At 48.9% G+C, this 21,575-nt stretch overlaps 1 protein-coding gene across 1 annotated transcript in view; it reads left to right on the top strand.

Annotated features, from left to right (window-relative positions):
• The window catches only part of LOC137332557 (NFX1-type zinc finger-containing protein 1-like), a 102,851-nt gene extending 84,728 nt beyond the window's left edge, over nt 1-18,123 (top strand). The window contains exons 12-14 of the mRNA XM_067996479.1: nt 9,147-9,257; nt 10,149-10,244; nt 13,307-18,123. Coding sequence (XP_067852580.1) covers nt 9,147-9,257; nt 10,149-10,244; nt 13,307-15,772 — 2,673 coding nt within the window. The 3' untranslated portion in view covers nt 15,773-18,123. The remainder of the gene's footprint in view (nt 1-9,146; nt 9,258-10,148; nt 10,245-13,306) is intronic.
• The last annotated feature ends 3,452 nt before the right edge of the window (nt 18,124-21,575 follow it).

The raw sequence follows: 21,575 nt of genomic DNA, 5'->3' as shown, positions 1-21,575 counted from the left end.
ATATACTGGGATATAATACAGGGAGATATACTGGGATATAATACAGGGAGAGATACTGGGATATAATACAGGGAGAGATACTGGGATATAATACAGGGAGATATACTGGGATGTAATACAGGGAGAGATACTGGGATGTAATACAGGAAGAGATACCGGGATGTCATACATGGAGAGATACCGGGATATAATACAGGGAGATACACTGGGATATAATACAGGGAGATACACTGGGATATAATACAGGGAGATACACTGGGATATAATACAGGGAGAGATACTGGGATATAATACAGGGAGAGATACTGGGATATAATACAGGGAGAGATATTGGGATATAATACAGGGAGAGATACCGGGATATAATACAGGGAGATATACTGGGATATAATACAGGGAGAGATATTGGGATATAATACAGGGAGATATACTGGGATATAATACAGGGAGAGATATTGGGATATAGTACAGGGAGATACACTGGGATATAATACAGGGAGATACACTGGGATATAATACAGGGAGATACACTGGGATATAATACAGGGAGAGATACTGGGATATAGTACAGGGAGAGATACTGGGATGTAATACAGGGAGAGATTCCGGGATGTAATACAGAGAGAGATATTGGGATATAATACAGGGAGAGATATTGGGATATTATACAGGGAGATATACTGGGATATGATACAGGGAGAGATATTGGGATATAATACAGGGAGAGATACTGGGATATAATACAGGGAGATATACTGGGATGTAATACAGGGAGATATACTGGGATGTAATACAGGGAGATATACTGGGATGTAATACAGGGAGAGATACTGGGATGTAATGCAGGGAGAGATACCGGTGTATAATACAGGGAGAGATACCGGTGTATAATACAGGGAGAGATACCGGTGTATAATACAGGGAGAGATACCGGGGTATAATACAGGGAGAGATACCGGGGTATAATACAGGGAGATATACTGGGATATAATACAGGGAGAGATATTGGGATATTATAGAGGGAGATATACTGGGATATGATACAGGGAGAGATATTGGGATATAATACAGGGAGATATACTGGGATGTAATACAGGGAGATATACTGGGATGTAATACAGGGAGATATACTGGGATGTAATACAGGGAGAGATACTGGGATGTAATACAGGGAGAGATACCGGTGTATAATCCAGGGAGAGATACCGGTGTATAATACAGGGAGAGATACCGGGGTATAATACAAGGAGAGATACCGGGGTATAATACAGGGAGAGATACCGGTGTATAATACAGGGAGAGATACCGGTGTATAATACAGGGAGAGATACCGGGGTATAATACAGGGAGAGATACCGGGGTATAATACAGGGAGAGATACCGGGGTATAATACAGGGAGATATACTGGGATATAATACAGGGAGATATACTGGGATATAATATAGGGAGAGATACTGGGATATAATACATGGAGATATACTGGGATATAATACAGGGAGAGATACTGGGATATAATACAGGGAGAGATATTGGGATATAGTACAGGGAGATATATTGGGATATAATACAGGGAGAGATATCGGGATATAATACAGGGAGAGATACTGGGATATAATACAGGGAGAGATACTGGGATATAATACAGGGAGAGATACTGGGATATAATACAGGGAGATACACTGGGATATAATACAGGGAGATACACTGGGATATAATATAGGGAGATACACTGGGATATAATACAGGGAGATATACTGGGATATCATACAGGGAGAGATACTGGGATATAATACAGGGAGATATACTGGGATGTAATACAGGGAGAGATACTGGGATGTAATACAGGGAGAGATACCGGGATGTCATACATGGAGAGAAACACTGGGATATAATACAGGGAGATACACTGGGATATAATACAGGGAGATACACTGGGATATAATACAGGGAGATACACTGGGATATAATACAGGGAGATACACTGGGATATAATACAGGGAGATACACTGGGATATAATACAGGGAGAGATACTGGGATATAATACAGGGAGAGATACTGGGATATAATACAGGGCGAGATACTGGGATATAATACAGGGAGTTATACTGGGATATAATACAGGGAGATATACTGGGATGTAATACAGGGAGAGATACTGGGATATAATACAGGGAGAGATACCGGGATATAATACAGGGAGAGATACCGGGATATAATACAGGGAGAGATACCGGGATATAATACAAGGGGTGATACCGGGATGTAATACAGGGAGAGATTCCGGGATGTAATACAGAGAGAGATAGTGGGATATAATACAGGGAGAGATATTGGGATATTATACAGGGAGATATACTGGGATATGATACAGGGAGAGATATTGGTATATAATACAGGGAGAGATATTGGTATATAATACAGGGAGATATACTGGGATATAATACAGGGAGATATACTGGGATGTAATACAGGGAGATATACTGGGATGTAATACAGGGAGATATACTGGGATGTAATACAGGGAGAGATACTGGGATGTAATACAGGGAGAGATACCGGTGTATAATACAGGGAGAGATACCGGTGTATAATACAGGGAGAGATACTGGGGTATAATACAGGGAGAGATACCGGGGTATAATACAGGGAGATATACTGGGATATAATACAGGGAGAGATATTGGGATATTATACAGGGAGATATACTGGGATATGATACAGGGAGATATACTGGGATGTAATACAGGGAAATATACTGGGATGTAATACAGGGAGATATACTGGGATGTAATACAGGGAGAGATACTGGGATGTAATACAGGGAGAGATACCGGTGTATAATACAGGGAGAGATACCGGTGTATAATACAGGGAGAGATACCGGGGTATAATACAGGGAGAGATACCGGGGTATAATACAGGGAGAGATACCGGGGTATAATACAGGGAGATATACTGGGATATAATATAGGGAGAGATACTGGGATATAATACATGGAGATATACTGGGATATAATACAGGGAGAGATACTGGGATATAATACAGGGAGAGATATTGGGATATAGTACAGGGAGATATATTGGGATATAATACAGGGAGAGATATCGGGATATAATACAGGGAGAGATACTGGGATATAATACAGGGAGAGATACTGGGATATAATACAGGGAGAGATACTGGGATATAATACAGGGAGAGATACTGGGATATAATACAGGGAGATACACTGGGATATAATACAGGGAGATACACTGGGATATAATATAGGGAGATACACTGGGATATAATACAGGGAGATATACTGGGATATCATACAGGGAGAGATACTGGGATATAATGCAGGGAGATATACTGGGATGTAATACAGGGAGAGATACTGGGATGTAATACAGGGAGAGATACCGGGATGTCATACATGGAGAGATACACTGGGATATAATACAGGGAGATACACTGGGATATAATACAGGGAGATACACTGGGATATAATACAGGGAGATACACTGGGATATAATACAGGGAGATACACTGGGATATAATACAGGGAGATACACTGGGATATAATACAGGGAGAGATACTGGGATATAATACAGGGAGAGATACTGGGATATAATACAGGGCGAGATACTGGGATATAATACAGGGAGATATACTGGGATATAATACAGGGAGATATACTGGGATGTAATACAGGGAGAGATACTGGGATACAATACAGGGAGAGATACCGGGATATAATACAGGGAGAGATACCGGGATATAATACAGGGAGAGATACCGGGATATAATACAAGGGGTGATACCGGGATGTAATACAGGGAGAGATTCCGGGATGTAATACAGAGAGAGATATTGGGATATAATACAGGGAGATGTACCGGGATATAATACAGGGAGAGATACTGGGATATATTACAGGGAGAGATACTGGGATATAATACAGGGAGATATACTGGGATATGATACAGGGAGAGATATTGGGATATTATACAGGGAGAGATATTGGGATATAATACAGGGAGATATACTGGGATATAATACAGGGAGATATACTGGGATGTAATACAGGGAGATATACTGGGATGTAATACAGGGAGATATACTGGGATGTAATACAGGGAGAGATACTGGGATATAATACAGGGAGATACACTGGGATATAATACAGGGAGATACACTGGGATATAATATAGGGAGATACACTGGGATATAATACAGGGAGATATACTGGGATATCATACAGGGAGAGATACTGGGATATAATGCAGGGAGAGATACTGGGATATAATACAGGGAGAGATACTGGGATATAATACAGGGAGAGACACTGGGATATAATACAGGGAGATACACTGGGATATAATACAGGGAGATACACTGGGATATAATATAGGGAGATACACTGGGATATAATACAGGGAGATATACTGGGATATCATACAGGGAGAGATACTGGGATATAATACAGGGAGAGATACTGGGATATAATACAGGGAGAGATACTGGGATATAATACAGGGAGAGATACTGGGATATAATACAGGGAGATACACTGGGATATAATACAGGCAGATACACTGGGATATAATACAGGGAGATACACTGGGATATAATACAGGGAGATATACTGGGATGTAATACAGGGAGAGATACTGGGATGTAATACAGGGAGAGATACCGGTGTATAATACAGGGAGAGATACCGGTGTATAATACAGGGAGAGATACTGGGGTATAATACAGGGAGAGATATTGGGATATAATACAGGGAGAGATACTGGGATATAATACAGGGAGAGATACTGGGATATAATACAGGGAGAGATACTGGGATATAATACAGGGAGAGATACTGGGATATAATACAGGGAGATACACTGGGATATAATACAGGGAGATACACTGGGATATAATATAGGGAGATACACTGGGATATAATACAGGGAGATATACTGGGATATCATACAGGGAGAGATACTGGGATATAATGCAGGGAGATATACTGGGATGTAATACAGGGAGAGATACTGGGATGTAATACAGGGAGAGATACCGGGATGTCATACATGGAGAGATACACTGGGATATAATACAGGGAGATACACTGGGATATAATACAGGGAGATACACTGGGATATAATACAGGGAGATACACTGGGATATAATACAGGGAGATACACTGGGATATAATACAGGGAGAGATACTGGGATATAATACAGGGAGAGATACTGGGATATAATACAGGGCGAGATACTGGGATATAATACAGGGAGATATACTGGGATGTAATACAGGGAGAGATACTGGGATATAATACAGGGAGAGATACCGGGATATAATACAGGGAGAGATACCGGGATATAATACAGGGAGAGATACCGGGATATAATACAAGGGGTGATACCGGGATGTAATACAGGGAGAGATTCCGGGATGTAATACAGTGAGAGATATTGGGATATAATACAGGGAGATGTACCGGGATATAATACAGGGAGAGATACTGGGATATATTACAGGGAGAGATACTGGGATATAATACAGGGAGATATACTGGGATATGATACAGGGAGAGATATTGGGATATTATACAGGGAGAGATATTGGGATATAATACAGGGAGATATACTGGGATATAATACAGGGAGATATACTGGGATGTAATACAGGGAGATATACTGGGATGTAATACAGGGAGATATATTGGGATGTAATACAGGGAGATATACTGGGATGTAATACAGGGAGAGATACTGGGATGTAATACAGGGAGAGATACTGGGATGTAATACAGGGAGAGATACCGGTGTATAATACAGGGAGAGATACCGGTGTATAATACAGGGAGAGATACCGGTGTATAATACAGGGAGAGATATCGGGATATAATACAGGGAGAGATACTGGGATATAATACAGGGAGAGATACTGGGATATAATACAGGGAGAGATACTGGGATATAATACAGGGAGATACACTGGGATATAATACAGGGAGATACACTGGGATATAATATAGGGAGATACACTGGGATATAATACAGGGAGATATACTGGGATATCATACAGGGAGAGATACTGGGATATAATACAGGGAGATATACTGGGATGTAATACAGGGAGAGATACTGGGATGTAATACAGGGAGAGATACCGGGATGTCATACATGGAGAGATACACTGGGATATAATACAGGGAGATACACTGGGATATAATACAGGGAGATACACTGGGATATAATACAGGGAGATACACTGGGATATAATACAGGGAGATACACTGGGATATAATACAGGGAGATACACTGGGATATAATACAGGGAGATATACTGGGATATAATACAGGTAGAGATACTGGGATATAATACAGGGCGAGATACTGGGATATAATACAGGGAGATATACTGGGATATAATACAGGGAGATATACTGGGATGTAATACAGGGAGAGATACTGGGATATAATACAGGGAGAGATACCGGGATATAATACAGGGAGAGATACCGGGATATAATACAGGGAGAGATACCGGGATATAATACAAGGGGTGATACCGGGATGTAATACAGGGAGAGATTCCGGGATGTAATACAGAGAGAGATAGTGGGATATAATACAGGGAGGGATATTGGGATATTATACAGGGAGATATACTGGGATATGATACAGGGAGAGATATTGGTATATAATACAGGGAGAGATATTGGTATATAATACAGGGAGATATACTGGGATATAATACAGGGAGATATACTGAGATGTAATACAGGGAGATATACTGGGATGTAATACAGGGAGAGATACTGGGATGTAATACAGAGAGAGATAGTGGGATATAATACAGGGAGGGATATTGGGATATTATACAGGGAGATATACTGGGATATAATACAGGGAGAGATATTGGTATATAATACAGGGAGATATACTGGGATATAATACAGGGAGATATACTGGGATGTAATACAGGGAGATATACTGGGATGTAATACAGGGAGGTATACTGGGATGTAATACAGGGAGAGATACTGGGATGTAATACAGGGAGAGATACCAGTGTATAATACAGGGAGAGATACCGGTGTATAATACAGGGAGAGATACTGGGGTATAATACAGGGAGAGATACCGGGGTATAATACAGGGAGATATACTGGGATATAATACAGGGAGAGATATTGGGATATTATACAGGGAGATATACTGGGATATGATACAGGGAGAGATATTGGGATATAATACAGGGAGATATACTGGGATGTAATACAGGGAAATATACTGGGATGTAATACAGGGAGATATACTGGGATGTAATACAGGGAGAGATACTGGGATGTAATACAGGGAGAGATACCGGTGTATAATACAGGGAGAGATACCGGGGTATAATACAGGGAGAGATACCGGTGTATAATACAGGGAGAGATACCGGTGTATAATACAGGGAGAGATACCGGGGTATAATACAGGGAGAGATACCGGGGTATAATACAGGGAGATATACTGGGATATAATACAGGGAGATATACTGGGATATAATATAGGGAGAGATACTGGGATATAATACATGGAGATATACTGGGATATAATACAGGGAGAGATACTGGGATATAATACAGGGAGAGATATTGGGATATAGTACAGGGAGATATATTGGGATATAATACAGGGAGAGATATCGGGATATAATACAGGGAGAGATACTGGGATATAATACAGGGAGAGATACTGGGATATAATACAGGGAGAGATACTGGGATATAATACAGGGAGAGATACTGGGATATAATACAGGGAGATACACTGGGATATAATACAGGGAGATACACTGGGATATAATATAGGGAGATACACTGGGATATAATACAGGGAGATATACTGGGATATCATACAGGGAGAGATACTGGGATATAATGCAGGGAGATATACTGGGATGTAATACAGGGAGAGATACTGGGATGTAATACAGGGAGAGATACCGGGATGTCATACATGGAGAGATACACTGGGATATAATACAGGGAGATACACTGGGATATAATACAGGGAGATACACTGGGATATAATACAGGGAGATACACTGGGATATAATACAGGGAGATACACTGGGATATAATACAGGGAGATACACTGGGATATAATACAGGGAGAGATACTGGGATATAATACAGGGAGAGATACTGGGATATAATACAGGGCGAGATACTGGGATATAATACAGGGAGATATACTGGGATATAATACAGGGAGATATACTGGGATGTAATACAGGGAGAGATACTGGGATATAATACAGGGAGAGATACCGGGATATAATACAGGGAGAGATACCGGGATATAATACAGGGAGAGATACCGGGATATAATACAAGGGGTGATACCGGGATGTAATACAGGGAGAGATTCCGGGATGTAATACAGAGAGAGATATTGGGATATAATACAGGGAGATGTACCGGGATATAATACAGGGAGAGATACTGGGATATATTACAGGGAGAGATACTGGGATATAATACAGGGAGATATACTGGGATATGATACAGGGAGAGATATTGGGATATTATACAGGGAGAGATATTGGGATATAATACAGGGAGATATACTGGGATATAATACAGGGAGATATACTGGGATGTAATACAGGGAGATATACTGGGATGTAATACAGGGAGATATACTGGGATGTAATACAGGGAGATATACTGGGATGTAATACAGGGAGAGATACTGGGATGTAATACAGGGAGAGATACTGGGATGTAATACAGGGAGAGATACCGGGGTATAATACAGGGAGAGATACCGGGGTATAATACAGGGAGAGATACTGGGATATAATACATGGAGATATACTGGGATATAATACAGGGAGATATACTGGGATATAATACAGGGAGAGATACTGGGATATAATACATGGAGATATACTGGGATATAATACAGGGAGATACTGGGATATAATACAGGGAGATATATTGGGATATAATACAGGGAGATATATTGGGATTTAATACAGGGAGGAATGAATACAGGATAGGCCTGTGTAGTCTACATCAGAGCGAAGCCTCTGTTGGGGAAGTGGATTGTGCTCCCTCCACAGGAGTCTCTCACATCTTCTCCTTGTTTCCTAAAGCTGAGACCGAAGCCAGCAGATTACAAGATGGGAGCCAAGTATCACCTGGACGTGTCGCTGTTCGAGCGGATGATCAAAAATCAAATTCCGTTTGTCCAGCTGAGTCACCAGGTACGGCGGCTGGGAGGGGATTGAGAGGCCTCCCAGGATATCTATCGGATCTCGTGCCTTTACAGATGGAGAAAGATTCTCTGGGATTCAGTGGGTTAGACGCTGGCCTTCCACTTCCAGAATCAGGGTCAACTCCATCCCAAAGTGCTGGGATGAGAGTCTCTGACCGTTGGCTATAAGGCAATGAGTTGGGGAAGATTCAATCCAGATTATGTTGGGATTGGCTCCACAACGCCCGATGATGTGGGATATCGAAGTGTCAGCCTGGGCTCAGCGGTAGCTCTCTCGCCTCTCGTTCAGAAGGTTCAAGCCTCCCTCTGGGGGGTTTGAGATCCCACGGGGAGGGGTTCTCCTGAATCTCCGTGGAGACCTCATAGAAATGGCGCATATGCCGTTCACGCCAGTTCTGCGGAGCTTCTGTCAAAGTTACAGCCACAGAAATTAAACCCAGGGCTGACCCTTCAGTGCCAGTACTGAGGGAGTGCTGCACTGTCGGAGGTGCCGTTTTTCGGATGAGACGTTAAACCGAGGTCCCGTCTGCCCTCGGGTGAATGTAAAAGATCCCACGGCCACTACTTCGAAGAAGAACAGGGGAGTTCTCCCCGGTGTCCTGGCCAAAATCTATCCTTGCAAAAACAGATTATCTAGCCATTGCTGTCTGTGGGATCTTGCTGTGTGCAAATTGGCTGCCGCGTTTCCCTACATTACAACAGTGACGACACTTCAAAAAAGTACTTCATTGATTGTAAAGTCAGTGGCAGGGGCTCAAATCAAGCCAACGTCTCTTCCCTGGATAGTGTCGAGTTCAGGGGCGGGTTGGAGCGCTGACCTGAAATCTTAACAAATATAAAATGAAGCAGTAACTTTTTAAAAAAAAAAATCTCTTCCCAGCACCGGATGAGACCTGAGATCTCCCAGCTACTGGTACCAACCTTCTACTCCAGCCTTCAGGATCATAGATCAGTATTACTGTACGAAGATATCAAGGTAAGAATCTCGACCACACCCGGGCATCGCTACACAAAGCACCGTCTTCATTAATCACGTAATCATTACAGTGCAGTGGGAGGCCATTCGGCCCATCGTAAGAGCTATCCAATCAGTCCCACTCTTCCCCCACCTACCCCCGCTCTTTCCTCGTAGCCCTGCAAATTTTTCATTTTCAAGTAAATACCCTTTTGGAAGTTATTATTGAATCCTTTAAGGTATTTGTCAAAAGAACCAGGGGTGAGATGAGGAGAGTTTTTTTTTGGGCAGCGAGTAGTTATGATCTAGAATGCACTGCCTGAAAGTAAAGTGGATAAATATTGGGGAAAGGACCGGGGAGTGGGACTAATTGGATAGCTCCTTCAAGGAGCCAGCACAGGCACGACGGGCCAAATGGCCTCCTTTTGTGCTGTATGATTCCATGATTGTATTTTTTTTTTGGGTGGGGAGATATTTCACACATCTTTATCTGATTGTGACTTGGGGGAAACCCCCTGGAGATTAAATCCGACAAAAAACTGACACCGAGCCAAAGAAAGAGACATTAGGACAGTTGACAAAAAGCTTGGTCAAAGAGGTTAGTCCTTAAAGGAGGGGAGAGAGGCGTAGAGAGGTTTAGGGAGGGAATTCCAGAATTCAGGGCCGAGGCAGCTGAAGGCACGGCCGCCAACGATGGAGCGATGAAAATCGGGGATGTGCAAGAGGCCAGAATTGGAGGAGCGCAGAGATCTCGGAAGGTTGTGGGGCTGGAGGAGGTTACAGAGATAGGGAGGGGCGAGGCCACGGAGGGATTTGAAAACAAGGACGAGAATTTTAAATTTGAGGTGTTGGGAGGCAATGTAGGTCAGCGAGCACAGGGCGTGATGGGTGAACGGGACCTGGTGCGAGTTAGGATACGGGGCAGCAGAGTCTTGGATGAGCTCAAGTTTACGGAGGGTGGAAGGCGGGAGGCTGACCGGGAGAGCATCGGAATCGTCCAGTCTGGTGGTAAGAAAAGAATGGATGAGGGTTTCAGCGACAGATGGGCTGAGGCAGGGCAGAGACAGGTGATATTATGGAGACAAAATTCCACCAGGAAACATGCAAGAGGATAAAGCTGCGATATTTTTCCCCGTACCCCACCTCCCCTCTTCGAAAGGTAAATTAGACGAAACTCCAATGGATGCCAAATTAACATTCCAAGCCTTATGAATCACGATTAGACACTCCCCGCCCACTGGGGGTCATGTAAGGTAACCTCCTGGGAGAGGCAAAAAAAAAATCCCAAAGGCAAACCTACGCCCAATTAGGGAAAATGATCTGGAAAAATTCCTCCCCGACCCACCCTGGGCGTTCGAAACAGGTCCAGGAGACCACACTGACCATGACTCGTGTTACTTGGTAACTGCCTCTTGTGTGAAGTGACCTCCGCCCCTGGCAGGGACTCCGCGGTCCAGCTCCCTTTTGACGGCGTACAGGGAGTCAGCACTCGCTGCACTGCCATGGTCCCAGCAGGACTGGAGCTGCTACTGGATTTCGTGGAGAATTTGCTCACCTGTGTCCGTTCAGCCTGCTGCTTCTCTGCTGCTGCACTTTATTTAATGACGTGCCCTACACCGTGTAATCAGACTCCGTTAGTTAATGAGGCTTTATCCTCTTGCATGTTTCCTGGTGGGACTTTGTCTCCATGATATCACCTGTCTCTGCCCCTGCCTCAGCCCATCTGTCCATTCTTTTCCTACCACCAGACTGGACTATTCCGATGCTCTCCCGGTCACCCTCCGTAAACTTCAGCTCATCCAAGACTCTGCTGCCCCGTACCCTAACTCGCACCTTACATTTTTCAATGTTTACAGTCGTGTACTGGTTATGTTACCGGACAGAGGACCTGGAATAATAATCCAGAGAACTCCACCTCCGCGGTTTGAGAATTTGAATTCAGTTTAAAAAAAAATCTGGGAATAAAAAGCCGGTGTCAGTAAAAAGTGACCGCGAAGCTGTCTGATTGTCGTAAAAACCCAACTGGTTCACTGACGTCCCTTTGGGGAAGGAAAGCTGCCGTCCTTACCCGGTCTGGGCCTATATGTGACTCCAGTCCCACACCGACGGGGTTGACTCTTAAACTACCCTCTGAAGTGGCCCAGCACGACACTCAGTTTTTAGGGATGGGCAATAAATATCGGCCTTGCCTTCGACGCCCGCAGTCCGAGTTTGAATTTACTTCCAGCAATAGCAGACGGTCACAAAATTAACCCTTAAATGCCTTCATTAAAGGCCTGCCAGTGTCTTCAAATAATATTTGAGGCAGTGAGTAGATAAGCCATATGGAGGAGGCTTATCAACATAAAAAACCCAACAGGTTCACTAATGTCCTTCAGGGAACGGAACCTGCCGTCCTCACCTGATCCGGGCCTACTCGTGACTCCAGGCCCACACTATGGGATGGCTTTTAACGCCCTCAGGACAATTAAAGGATGGGCAATAAATAAATGTCACCCACGTACCAAGAACAAATATAACCCGGGAATGGCAGTAAAAATACCACAATCCATCTCATCACCCTTGGCTCATGAACATGGCGGGCAGGAAAAGACCAGATGGTCCATCAGGCTCGCCCCACACCATGATGGCCAGACCGCCCACCCCCCAACCACCCCCCCCCCTCCACCGTGCAGCCATGTGATCTCCTGGGAGAGGCAAAGAGCCAGAGGAAAAGCCCCGGGGCCAATAAGGGAAAATTCCTCTCCCTCCCCCTTGTGATCGAAACCGGTCCAGGAGATCGCAAGGCCCAAGTGTTATCTACAAAGACACTTACCTTCCACACGATGCAACCTCCGCCCCAATTTTGCCCCACCTGTTGGAGAGGGGGAAAATTGGCCAGCGGACCTGCTGTGCTGTGATGGCGCCCACGGTTGAATAGCCCGCCGACGCCCACTTTCTCAGCCCCGTGCGTAGAGAACGAGCAGTGGGATGAGGTATCTGGGAGGGGGGGGGGGAGGGGAGGGGGAGGGGAGGGGGATGTGAGAGCTGGAAATATTCCGATCAAATCCCGCTCGGTGCTGATTTCTCGATGTCCTCTCCAGGGTCTGGCGACAAACATCTTCTTTGTCCAGCACCAGGTGGAGGAGGACCGCGGCGAGGGGACGCTGAGTCACAGCAATGAATATGAGGCCCGGTTCCTGGTCGGAGTCTGCCGGCACCTCCTGCAGCAGGGATACTCCGAGAGGCAGGTCACAGCCTTGGCTCCCTACACGGCCCAAGTGCTGAAGATCCGGGCCGCGTTCCGGGAGGGCGGGATGGCCCAGGTGTCGGTCAAGGCCGTCGACGACTATCAGGGGGAGGAGAACGACATTGTCTTGCTGTCGCTGGTCCGCAGTAACCGGGAGGGGAGGGTCGGCTTCTTAAAGGACAAGAACCGCCTGTGCGTCGCTTTCTCCCGGGCGAAGATGGGATTCTACTGCCTGGGGAACTTCGAGGCCCTCCTGCAGAGCGCGGAAGGGAAGCTGTGGGAGAAGATCGTCCGCCTGCTGGAGGAGAGGGGCCTCACGGGGGACGGCCTGCCCCTGGTGTGTCCAAACCACCCCGACAGCCCGGTGGTGGTCAAGTCGCCGGAGGATTTCCAGCGAGGCGGGCTCTGCGCCCTCCCCTGCCCTGCCCGCCTGGCGTGCGGCCACCCCTGCGGTCTCCGCTGCCACCCGCACGATCCAGGCCGCGGGGGGCGCAGGTGCCAGGAGGCCTGCGGCAAGGTGCGCTGCCGGGAGGGGCACGGGTGCCCCAAGCGCTGCTGGGAGGAGTGCGGGCCGTGCGACCGGACGGTGGAGAAGGTCAACCCGAGGTGCGGCCACCCCCAGAGGGTGGCCTGCAGCCTCCCCCCGGGGGCCCTGCCCTGCAGCCGCCCGTGCGAGAGGGTCCTGGAGTGCGGGCACCGGTGCCTGGCCCGGTGCGGCCAGAGCTGCGCCGAGTCTGGGTGCTCGGCCAAATGCACGGAGCCGCTGCGGTGCGGGCACCCGTGCAGGGGTGACTGCGGCAGCTGCATCGGGGGGCGGCTGCACCTGGGCTGCAACAGGAGGTGCGGGCGGGTCCTGGTGTGCTCTCACCAGTGCAAGGAGCCGTGCGCCAACAGCTGCCAGCCCTGCCACAGGCCGTGTGCCAACAGGTGCGAGCACGGTCGGTGCCGCAGGCAGTGCAGCGAGGTGTGCCCGCCGTGCCAGCAGCCGTGCCCCTGGCGGTGTGGGCACCACCGGTGCACCCGCCCCTGCTCCCAGGAGTGCGACCGGCCTCGCTGCGACCAGCCTTGCCCGCGGGCCCTGCCCTGCGGGCACCCCTGCGCCGGCCTGTGCGGGGAGGCCTGCCCGGCACTGTGCCGGGCCTGCCACGGCCCCGAGCTGACGGCTACCTTCTTCGGGACGGAGGCCGAGACCGGCGCCCGCTTCGTGGCCCTGGAGGGCTGCGGCCACGTGCTGGAGGTGGGCGGGATGGACCGGCTGATGGACGGGGAGCCGGGGCGGGCCCGCCCTGTCCGGCTGGAGGTCTGCCCGAAGTGCAAGACCCCCATCCACCGGCACACCCGCTACAACGCCGCCATCAAGAGAACGTGGCGTAGCATCAACCGAGTGAAGTCGCTAATCCTGGGCAGCTCGGAGGAGGTGCAGGAGAAGAAGACGCAATTAACTGAGAGCATCATCGCAGCGTCCATTAACTTGCACTACATGGAGCAGAGGTACGACATTCGCAAGAAGGTCCAGGAGGCCCGGTCCCTCCAGCAGCTGGCGGCTCTGGAGAGCGCTCTGGGCTTCTTCAAGTTCCTGGACGTGGTGAGGAAGCAGGCGAAGGCTTGCACCTTGGAGCGCTGGCAGAGTTTGGAGTTGATGCTGACCAGGGTGGACCAATGGCTCGGGTCCAGGCGGGTAGCCTTCACCCCCCAGCAGCTGGGCGAGTGCAGGAACGAGATCGCCAGGATATCCTACCTGGCCGACTTAATGCGGCTTCTCAGTCACTGGGAGGCCGGGAATTCGGGACTGACGGGCAGTGTGACCAGAGCCGTCGATCCGCTGCTGAAAGCCCTGGACGGAAAACTGACCGAGGACGGGGAGGAGGAGATCAAACGAGAGTTGGAGGAGATCAGAAAACTCTTCCCCTGTGGAGGGCTGTGGATTTCAGAAGACGAGCGCTTGAGGGTTGCCGAAGGTTTGGTGATGGCAAAGGGTGACTGGTACCAGTGCCCCAACGGTCACCTGTACACGGTCGGAGAGTGCGTCCGGCCAGCGGAAAGATCAAAATGTCCAGAGTGCGAGTCAATGATCGGAGGAGAAGACCATTACCCTGAGGGGAGCAATTCTCAAGCTGATGAAGCGGACAGCAGTTCCAGCAGTGGCTCAGCGAGTAACTGTCTCGCCTCGGAGCGAGACGGTCGTGGGTTCGAGCCCCCCTCAGACTCGAGTGCTATAATCCAGGCCGACACTCCCAGTGCAGGACTGAGGGAGCACTGTCTCTCAGAGGAGGCCTTAGGAGTAGGCCATTCGGCCCCTCGAGCCTGCTCCGCCATTTAATGAGATCATGGCTGATCTGATTTTTACCTCAACTCCACTTTCCCGCCCTTTCCCCATATCCTTTGACTCCCTTGCTGATCAAAAATTTGTCTAACTCAGCCTTGAATGTATTCAATGACTCAGCCTCCACAGCTTTTTGGGGTAAAGAATTCCAAAGGTTCACGACCCTCTGGGAGAAGAAATTCCTCCTCATTTCCGTCTTAAACGGGCGACCCCTTATTCTGAGACCATGCCCCCTAGTTTTAGATTCCCCCATGAGGGGTAACATCCTCTCAGCATCTACCCTATCGAGTCCCCTCAGGATCTTGTATGTTTCAATAAGGTCTCCTCTCATTCTTCTAAACTCCAATGAGTATAGACCCAACCTGTTCAATCTTTCCTCATAAGACAACCCTTCCATACCCGGAATCAACCTGGTGAACCTTCTCTGAACTGCCTCCAATGCAAGTATGTCCTTCCTTAAATAAGGGCACCAGAACTGTACGCAGTACTCCAGGTGTGGTCTCACCAGCACCCTGTACAGTTGTAGCATGACTTCCCTGCTTTTATACTCCATCCCCCTAGAAATAAAAGCCAATATTCCGTTTGCCTTCCGGATTACCTGCTGCATCTGTATGTTGACTTTTTGCGTTTCATGTACGAGGACACCCAGATCCCTCTGTACCGCAGCATTTTGTAGTATTTCTCCATTCAAATAATATTTTGCTTTTTTATTTTTCCTCCCAAAGTGGATGACTTCACATTTTCCCACATTATATTCCATCTGCAAAATTTTTGCCCATTCGCTTAACCTGTCAATATCCCTTTGCAGACACTTGGCATTAAACTAGGGTTGCCAACTCCGGTTGGAGGCATTCCTGGAGGTTTGATCACGTGATGTTCTGGCCACATGACATCTGACCATGCGATGCTTGATCACGTGACATCTGATCACATGACTTCAAAAGTGTTATTGCATTTACCTTATAAAGGACTATACCGGGTGATACTGGTGACACTCAGATACCAACAGCAATACAAAAACTCACTGATAGTCTATATGTAACTGGTAGTATTAAGTGTAATGCCCCGATATCCAACCTGTAACTCGTAGTGATCCTATAACCTGCTGATATTCACCCTGAAACCATAGCCCGGCCCCCCTGCACTGCACAAGGCGCGGTCAGGCTCCCCACTTGGTGCCAGGTTTAAATGGCCCCACCTCTCCCCCTATCTCCTGGGACTCTGGTTTGGACTGAGACTGCGGTTCCCAGTTCAGAGTTGGCACCTTTACTCCGAACGTCAGTCAGAGCTGATCTGTATTTGGTACAGACCGGCCTGAACCAAACCCAGAGTTGGCACAAAGGGCAGGGGGCTCGGTGATTGGGCACCTCGACACAAACTCAGTTCAGCACCAACATTTCTTAAACCACTCCCTGGGCTCAGTCTCATAGAATGATAGAAATTACAGCAAAGGAGGAGGCACTCGGCCCCTGGTGCTGGCCCTCTCTCTTGTAACCCCACTCCTCCCCAAAGATCTTTTTATATTCCTCCTTTTCAAATATTTATCCCCTTCCCTTTTAAATAAAGTTTTAGTCTCTACCTCAATAGCTACTCGTGGTGAAGGACCCCATGGTCTAATAGCCCTCAGTTCAAGAACCTCCTCCTTTCCCCCTTGTTTCTGCCAGTGAGAATCTTTGGTTTCTATTCCTTAAATCCCTATTTGCCCACCAGTGGAAACAATCTTTCTCTGTTTACCCACAGTAAGGTCCCCAATTTCACTCACCCCTTTATTGGCTCCTCTCTCTGTGTCGCTCCCACTCACCACCTAGCTCTGCAGTAAATGTTGGTTCCCCACCCCCACCATTCTCCCCCCCCTGCCCCCGCTTGAGCCCCAATCCCCTGACGCGGTGTCCCCTTTTCTCCTCCAACTTCCTATCCCCTTATCCTCCATCCCAGTCTCCGTCTCTGCCCCCGTCCCTGTCTCTTCCCCCCCGTCCCCGTCTCTCACCCCGTCCCCCAGTCTTCGTCTCTCCCCCCGTCCCCCCGTCTCCGTCTCTCCCCCCGTCCCCCAGTCCCCGTCTCTCCCCCCGTCCCCCAGTCTCCGTCTCTCCCCCCGTCCCCCAGTCTCCGTCTCTCCCCCCGTCCCCCAGTCCCCGTCTCTCCCCCCGTCCCCCAGTCCCCGTCTCTCCCCCCGTCCCCGTCTCGTCCCCCAGTCCCCGTCTCTCCCCCCGTCCCCGTCTCTCCCCCCGTCCCCCAGTCCCCGTCTCTCCCCCCGTCCCCCAGTCCCCGTCTCTCGCCCCGTCCCCGTCTCTCCCCCCGTCCCCCAGTCTCCGTCTCTCCCCCCCCCATCCCCCAGTCTCCGTCTCTCCCCCCGTCCCCCAGTCTCCGTCTCTCCCCCCCGTCCCCCAGTCTCCGTCTCTCCCCCCCCCGTCCCCCAGTCTCCGCCTCTCCCCCCCCGTCCCCCAGTCTCCGTCTCTCCCCCAGTCTCCGTCTCTCCCCCCCCGTCCCCCAGTCTCCGTCTCTCCCCCCCATCCCCCAGTCTCCGTCTCTCCCCCCCATCCCCCAGTCTCCGTCTCTCCCCCCGTCCCCCAGTCTCCGTCTCTCCCCCCGTCCCCGTCTCTCCCCCCGTCTCCGTCTCTCCCCCAGTCTCCGTCTCTCCCCCCGTCCCCCAGTTCCCGTCTCTCCCCCGTCCCCCAGTCTCCGTCTCTCCCCCCGTCCCCCAGTCTCCGTCTCTCCCCCGTCCCCCAGTCTCCGTCTCTCCCCCGTCCCCCAGTCTCCGTCTCTCCCCCCGTCCCCCAGTCTCCGTCTCTCCTCCCGTCCCCCAGTTCCCGTCTCTCCCCCCGTCCCCCAGTTCCCGTCTCTCCCCCGTCCCCCAGTCTCCGTCTCTCCCCCCGTCCCCCAGTCTCCGTCTCTCCCCCCGTCCCCCAGTCTCCGTCTCTCCCCCCGTCCCCCAGTCTCCGTCTCTCCCCCCGTCCCCCAGTCTCCGTCTCTCCCCCCGTCCCCCAGTCTCCGTCTCTCCCCCCGTCCCCCAGTCTCCGTCTCTCCCCCCGTCCCCCAGTCTCCGTCTCTCCCCCCGTCCCCCAGTCTCCGTCTCTCCCCCTGTCTCCGTACCAATAGAGAGGGGAATTGACCTACTTCAAAGTGACTCTGGAGTTGGTCCTGAGAAATACAATAGAAAATGTTCATAATTGGATTTCAAACGCTCCTAAACTAATTTGAAAGTCTGGGAAACTCTGAATAGTCCATAATAAGAATTACAAGAGGCACTTGATGAACGTAAAACCCTCTCGAGCTTCAGTTACTGAATGTTAAATCCTTGGGTGAGAAGAGCCAATTCCCCCCCACTTTCTCCCCCCCCCCCACTCTCCTCCCCCCCCCACCGATTGCTGACACCCCCGTCCCCTATTCCTGAGCTTCTCAGCTGGACTTAAAAGATCCCACGGCCATTATTGGAAGAAGAGCGGGGGAGTTCTCCCTGGTGTCCTGGCCAATATTTATCCCTCAACCAACATCACTAAAAACAGATTATCTGGTGATTATCACATTGCTGTTTGTGGGATCTTGCTGTGCACAAAATGGTTTCCCTGTTTCCTTACATCACAACAGTGACTACACTTCAGATTTTCACAGAAGACAAGACGTGAACAATATTGGCTACTTCACGCAAGGTGGATTTGGAAATCGCTTACAGTTCTGCTCGGACACAAAAAACAAGTTTTTGCTTCTATTGGTGTGTAATAAACGGATGTCTGGACCGCCAGTACCTTCTCCCTTGGTGTCTTGTTTTATGCTCTTCAGTTGCAGAGCACCATCACACACTGTAGTACACAGCGCACAAGGTCCAGTGTACACGAGCCAGTGTGGAAGCGAGTATCTCTCACACCGAGCCTGAGATGATGCCGGAGGCTGGTGGCTGCTGGTGTAGTGTTCCTGTACTCCGGCACTCACCCACCGTTTAATGGTTGGCTGGGTTTGGCAGTGCAGCCAAAGCTTTATTAATGGGTCAGAGGTGAAGCACGTCCCTCGGCTGCGGTGGTTTCAGTTGCACTGGGAACGTTGCTCGTCAGATGTTGGAAGGTTTCTTAATTCAGGCTCTTATGGGCACATGAGATTTTCAGTCTTGGCTGAACCCACATTGACCAAGCAGGGTGGGGAGGGGGGAACTGTCATTGTTGGGCTCCAGACAGGAGGAAGCCCCTGAGCTCAGTCGTGCTTATTGAATCCTAGAACTTTACAGCACAGGAGGCCATTCAGCCCATTGCACCCGTGCTGTCTCTCTCTGAAAGAGCACTCCAGTTCATCTCATTCCCCTGCCCTTTCCCCATGCGGCCCAATGCCCCTGTGCCCCCTCTCTGAAACAGCTCTGTCCTTAGTCCCGTTCCCTTGCCCTTTCCCTATACCCTTTTAAATTTATCTTATTCAAATACTTTATCCACTTTCCTTTTAAAATCCATTATGGATTCAGTTTCTGCCTCTGGTGGGTCGTTCCATTTCTGAACAGCCCTTATGCTGACGATCATTTCTCGTAAGTTCTCCCTTCGTCCTGTTGGTGTCGATCTTAAATTTATGCTCTCGAGTTATTGACTCATTGACTGTCGCTTTGGTCAGAAAAAACATTTTCTTTTTATTCGTTCATGGGATGCGGGCGTCGCTGGCGAGGCCGGCATTTATTGCCCATCCCTAATTGCCCCTTGAGAAGGTGGTGGTGAGCCGCCTTCTTGAACCGCTGCAGTCCGTGTGGTGAAGGTTCTCCCACAGTGCTGTTAGGTCGGGAGTTCCAGGATTTTGACCCATGGTAGATACAGAGAAACCATTTCCTCTGGTGTGGGAGTCCAGAACAAGGAGGCACGATCTTAAAATTAAAGCTAGGTCATTCAGGAGTGAAGTCAGGAAGCACTTCTTCACACAAAATCTGGAACTCTCTCCCCCAAAATGCTGTGGGTACTGGGTCAATTGAAATTTTCAAGAACTGAGAGTGACTGATTTTTGTTGGGTGAGGGTCTCGAGGGCTCCAGAACGAAGGCCGGTAACTAAGAGTGGAGGAGATCAGCCACAATCTAATCGAATAGCAAAACAGGCTCGAGGGGCTGAATGGCCTACTCCTGTACCTATGAAGGATTGGCAGTGTACTTTCAGCATTTTCTGTTATGTCAATTTCCAGGATTTGCAGTTTTTATTTATTCCTAAAACATTTAACTATAAAATGCGAGTTTGGAATTTCCCTCATCAAAAATACACATACAGCACAGGAGACCATTCTGCCCATCGTGCCTGCACCAGCTCTTTGAAAGAGCTATCCAACGTCCTTGACATTCAACGGCATTACCATCGCCGAATCCCCCACCATCAACATCCTGGGGGTCACCATTGACCTGAAACTTAACTGGACCAGCCATATAAATACTGTGGCTACAAGAGCAGGTCAGAGGCTGGGTATTCTGCGGCGAGTGACTCACCTCCTGACTCCCCAAAGCCTTTCCACCATCTACAAGGCACAAGTGTGATGGAATACTCTCCACTTGCCTGGATGAGTGCAGCTCCAACAACACTCAAGACGCTCAATGCCATCCAGGACAAAGCAGTCCGCTTGATTGGCACCCCATCCACCACCCTAAACATTCACTCCCTTCACCACCGGCGCACTGTGGCTGCAGTGTGTACCATTCACAGGATGCACTGCAGCAACTCGCCAAGGCTTCTTTGACAGCACCTCCCAAACTCGTGACCTCTACCACCTAGAAGGACAAGGGCAGCAGGCACATGGGAACAACACCACCTGCACGTTCCCCTCCAAGTCACACACCATCCTCACTTGGAAATA

The sequence above is a fragment of the Heptranchias perlo genome, chromosome 2, assembly GCF_035084215.1.
Source record: "Heptranchias perlo isolate sHepPer1 chromosome 2, sHepPer1.hap1, whole genome shotgun sequence".
Classification (NCBI taxonomy): Eukaryota; Metazoa; Chordata; class Chondrichthyes; order Hexanchiformes; family Hexanchidae; genus Heptranchias; species Heptranchias perlo.
This window is presented reverse-complemented; position numbering and strand designations above follow the sequence as displayed.